Source organism: Chenopodium album, chromosome 17 (assembly GCF_948465745.1).
Source record: "Chenopodium album chromosome 17, dcCheAlbu1.1, whole genome shotgun sequence".
Classification (NCBI taxonomy): domain Eukaryota; kingdom Viridiplantae; phylum Streptophyta; class Magnoliopsida; order Caryophyllales; family Amaranthaceae; genus Chenopodium; species Chenopodium album.
The window spans coordinates 37639522-37643926 of NC_137850.1; the positions used below are offsets into that span (position 1 = coordinate 37639522).

Consider the following 4405-nt stretch of genomic DNA (forward strand, 5'->3'; position numbering starts at 1 on the left):
TGCATAGGGGCCGATCATGAAGTACAAATCACATAAATGTGCGAACTCTTTATTGAACCGGGGCTTTACATACAAGTTCCCATTCAGGATCCCTAAGAATTATATCATCCTCACGCATCAATTTCATAGCATATTTCACTGAGAATTTGCCATTGCTAGCCCCTTTCAAGTAGCGAATGTCACATATATCGAGCCACGAGGGAATGGGCTGCAATCTACTTTAGCTGCTGGTCAAAGAGAAGATGGGCAAAAAGATTCCACCTCCAGCCGTTGTCCTGATCCCACATCTCTTCCACAATAGCTCCTTCAACTAAGCTTGGGATTGCTGCCACTGTGAATTGACAAAGGGGTATATCTATACTATAGCCCAGCAGTGCTCCCAAAATAAAGTATTTCTCCCATTGCCAATAGCTACTTTTGATCCCTTCTTCAGCTAAGATGCATTTTCAGTGATAACACGCCACACGTTTGACATGTTAGTGGTAGGAAGGAGCATATCAATTTCATAACGACCCTTGCAATACTTAGAGCGGAGAACACATGGCCAAAGAGCATGAGGTTCGGTGAGAACACGTCATCCGAGCTTAGTAAGAAAAGCAGAATTGGTTTGTCTTACCTAACGAATCCCCAATCCATCTTTATCTCGTGGGAGTTGCAAGACATCCCACGAAAGCAGATGAATTTTACGCTTTTGATTTGAACTTCTCCAAACAAACCTTCTAGCGTTTTTATCAATTTCATCACAAATTGATCTAGGAAACTTTGTGGTTTGCATAGAGTAGTTTGACATAGTGGTGATTTTGAATTTGGTGAGAGTGATGCGGCCTGCAAGGGACAAGTATTTTGTTTCCTAAACCGTGAGTCTTCGATCCATTTTCTCGCACAGATGAGCGAAGGTTTCAGGAGTGACTCGGCTTGTTAGTCGACATTCCCAAATAAAAGTCCCAAATCTTATGTGTTTTGCATACCCAACGCATTGCTAATTGCAGCTTGGTCATCAGGTTGAAAATTATAAGAAAAGTACACAAGTGATTTAGGGAGACTTACCCTTTGACCTGAAGTTATTGATTATTAATGAAATAAGAATATCGTTTTGGCAAATATGGTAATAAATCAAACCTATTAAACTCTAATAATACTAATAAAACCTCCCTCATATAATGCCCAAAATTTTAATTCTATATAAACTCTAGCCTCCCTTTCTCAAGTAAACTCAATTCGATTTCATAAATAATTTTTTGAGTGATTATATAAATTTGAGTATGGAAATAGATAAGTATGAATCGCTCCATACTCGTGGCATCGTAATTCCTTGCTCCCATAACAGCCCTAATAAGAGTGACTTGTCTTGTTCTCTCAAGAAACTCCAAGTTCGACTCATATTCGATGTTCATGAAACCTTAGTTTATTATCCAAACAATGGTCGACAGTTATTGGTGAGTAAACAAAAATTACCTATAATCAAAAACTCTATTAACCCTTTTTGCTCTTTTTGTAGAGCAATAATTGATGGGTACCTTATAAGCTCAAATAATGCTGAGTCATTTGAGCGAGCTAAAGAAAAATTGAAACTTCTACGCGACGAGGTATGGGAAAAAGTTGAAGCAATCGAAAGAAGACAAGGTTGTATTAATGAGAATCATCTTAATGTTTTCGATCATTCAATTGTTGTTCGTGTTACTCCTGAACGAATTTGCAGTGGAGAAGAATTTAGGGCATGGGTTTTGACTGGAAACGAGGCTATTACTGAGACAAAGATACCGTTGATTAAGGGATTGAAAAATGTTGTCAATGATAATGATGAAGGTAAATACTTGGAGATGGAGAATATGTGTAGTATATGTCTACAAAAATTGAAATCCGCGGACACAAAAGAGGAAGAAGATGCAAAGATCAATACAGCTGCTACAACTATTGTTGATGCTTATGTTGGTCTTGCAACAAAGTCGCTTGTGAAGTTACATTGCGAACATGTGTTTCATGAGCCATGTATCGTAAGATGGCTGCATAAGAATCCTATTTGCCCCTATTGTCGTTATGAGTTGCCATAGTTGGTTTAAAGAACGAAAGATGAATTATTGGATTTATGTATCGAATTTATTATTTGTTGTTCAAATAAACTAGTATTTAGGAAAAATTTCCATATTTCAGCTTATAGAACTTGTTTTAATGCAATAAGTAATAATGCGTACGTAAAAAAAAAAAAAAAAAAAAAAAAAAAAAAAAAAAAAAAAAAAAAAGCTTCTTACATTGTCAATAGAACGATGTAACTACAAGGTTTTAGGAAAATTCTCATTAATAGCCACTTACTTTTTACTTTTATCAACGGTAGCTATTTTTAAAAAATTATCAATGGTAACTTTAAATTTCTACACGTTATCAAATGTGATATAAATGACACTTTTTGTTAAGAGTTTAGCAATAATTATTTACCTCCTTGTTTAATTTGTTTAACTAGTGTGTGGCTCGGGTGATGCCCGAATTGCTAATTTGTAATAACGTTTGATTGTTTTTTCTTAATGTATTGATAATCATCTTAAAGTCTTATTTTTCATCAAATTGAAAAACAATATAAATTTTAAAATTTAAAGTTGTTAAATTATCGTATGATATGTAACAAATAGTATAATTAAGGACTAATCATATCATCTTATCTATGTTAACTATAATTTGGCTGGCTAAATTCACACAATATACGGATAGCTGAGGTGGTAAGACTTGTATAGTAATACTTATTGGTCTCGAGTTCAAGTGGCATATATGGATGACTTGACATGTTTATAGAGTTTAAAAGGGTGGCACGTGACACATATTCTGTTTAAGTAACGCTTTCTAATATATAAAACTAATGTTTGGCCCGGGAGATGCACCGCGTGTTTTTTTGTTTTAATCTTAAAGAGCTTGAAAGACTTAGGCCCCGTTCTTTTACCTTATTTTGCTGAACTGGAATTATTTTTCTGAAATAAAATTATATTTGTTGAACTTAAATTATTTTTACTAAACTTAAATTAATTATACTAAACTGAAATTATTTTTGCTGAACTGAAATTATTTTTACTGATTTTCTATTATAATTTTTCTTTAAGAAAACTGAATTTTACTGAACTGAACTTATTTTTACTGAACTGAAATTATTTTTACTGCACTGAAATTAATTTTACTGAATTGAACTTATTTTTACTAAACTGAAATTATTTTTACATAATATTATTTTTTTAGGGTGAAGAGAATAGGGCCTTATTTTGTTGTTTTTTTTTTGGTCAGTAAATCATAATACCATTACAACAATAAATTATTTTGGATTATTTTCACTTTTATGATACATTCTAATATGCATGTATTTATATATTTCTGTAGATTCATAGAACATGAATTATTTGTAGCTAAGATGGTAATAAGTGTTGTCTTTATAAAAGGTGGTCTAGTGTTCAAACCTCTTTACATGCATTTTTGGTTAATTACAATGTGAAACATAGAGTGTGACCGCTAATGTGGCGAGAAACAGATACACGTGACACATTGACATTTCAATTAGTGGTCCCTGCAGGCTCCGGTACCAAGGACCGTACCGACTCTATAAAACGACATCTTTTGTAAATAAAACGCAAAGGTATTTTGGTTGCTTTGAATAATGAAAACGCAGGAAGAACATATACTATGAAACAAAAGAACATAGGTGTTTAAAAGAACATACCTGTAGTTTATAAAGAACATAAAAAAGAAAGTCGGTTTTTTTAAAAAGGCAAGAGGTAAAAAGTAAATTATTTTTTACTGATACAATACGTTCTTTAGAAGTTTACCAAAACAATAGTTTCTCTGTCTAGAATTTTTTTCACTTTCTAGAAGTTTCCTCTCTCCAAAAGTGAAAAAAAAAAAAAAAAATTCCAAAAAACCAGTTGAAATTCAAACTTTAAGCAATTTTTGAAGAAATTTGTAATTCTAAATCCAAAATTATTGAATATGGCGGACAAAAACAACATGTAAGTATAATTTTCGACATGCATGAGTGTTTATTTTGGAATTTGATCGGTTTATTTTTGCAATTCATACGGAAAATTGTTTGTTCGACTTTGTTACCACTACTACATTTTCGATCAAATGCCACAGCCTAATAAAGGCTATTACAACGGTATTTTAATTGTCGTTGCAATAGAGTAGGCTAATGTGACGGATTCAACTTTAATGTTGTAAGAGGTAGAGCTATTGCAACGGCTGTAACGAACCGTTGCAATAGCCTAGATTTTTCCACATAAAGAAAAGCTGATGCAACGGTATGTGATTATGTAATGGAAAATGTAGGAGACGCGCCGAAAATTTAGATTCCCTCTACTTTTTTTGCCCAAATATTTTGAACCCTTACACTATTTTAAGGGCAAAAAAAAAAAAAAAAAAATAGAAAATAAAA

At 32.8% G+C, this 4405-nt stretch overlaps 1 protein-coding gene across 1 annotated transcript; it reads left to right on the top strand.

Annotated features, from left to right (window-relative positions):
• Window positions 1–1262: 1262 nt before the first annotated feature.
• LOC145588911 (uncharacterized) lies at window positions 1263–2051 on the top strand. The gene has a single exon (XM_081645499.1). The coding sequence runs from the start codon at window positions 1263–1265 to the stop codon at window positions 2049–2051; it is 789 nt and encodes a 262-aa protein (XP_081501625.1).
• Window positions 2052–4405: the final 2354 nt, after the last annotated feature.

Coding starts and splice junctions, on each gene's coding strand:
- LOC145588911 (XM_081645499.1), top strand. CDS start 1,263: ATGGAAATAGATAAGTATGAATCGCTCCATACTCGTGGCATCGTAATT.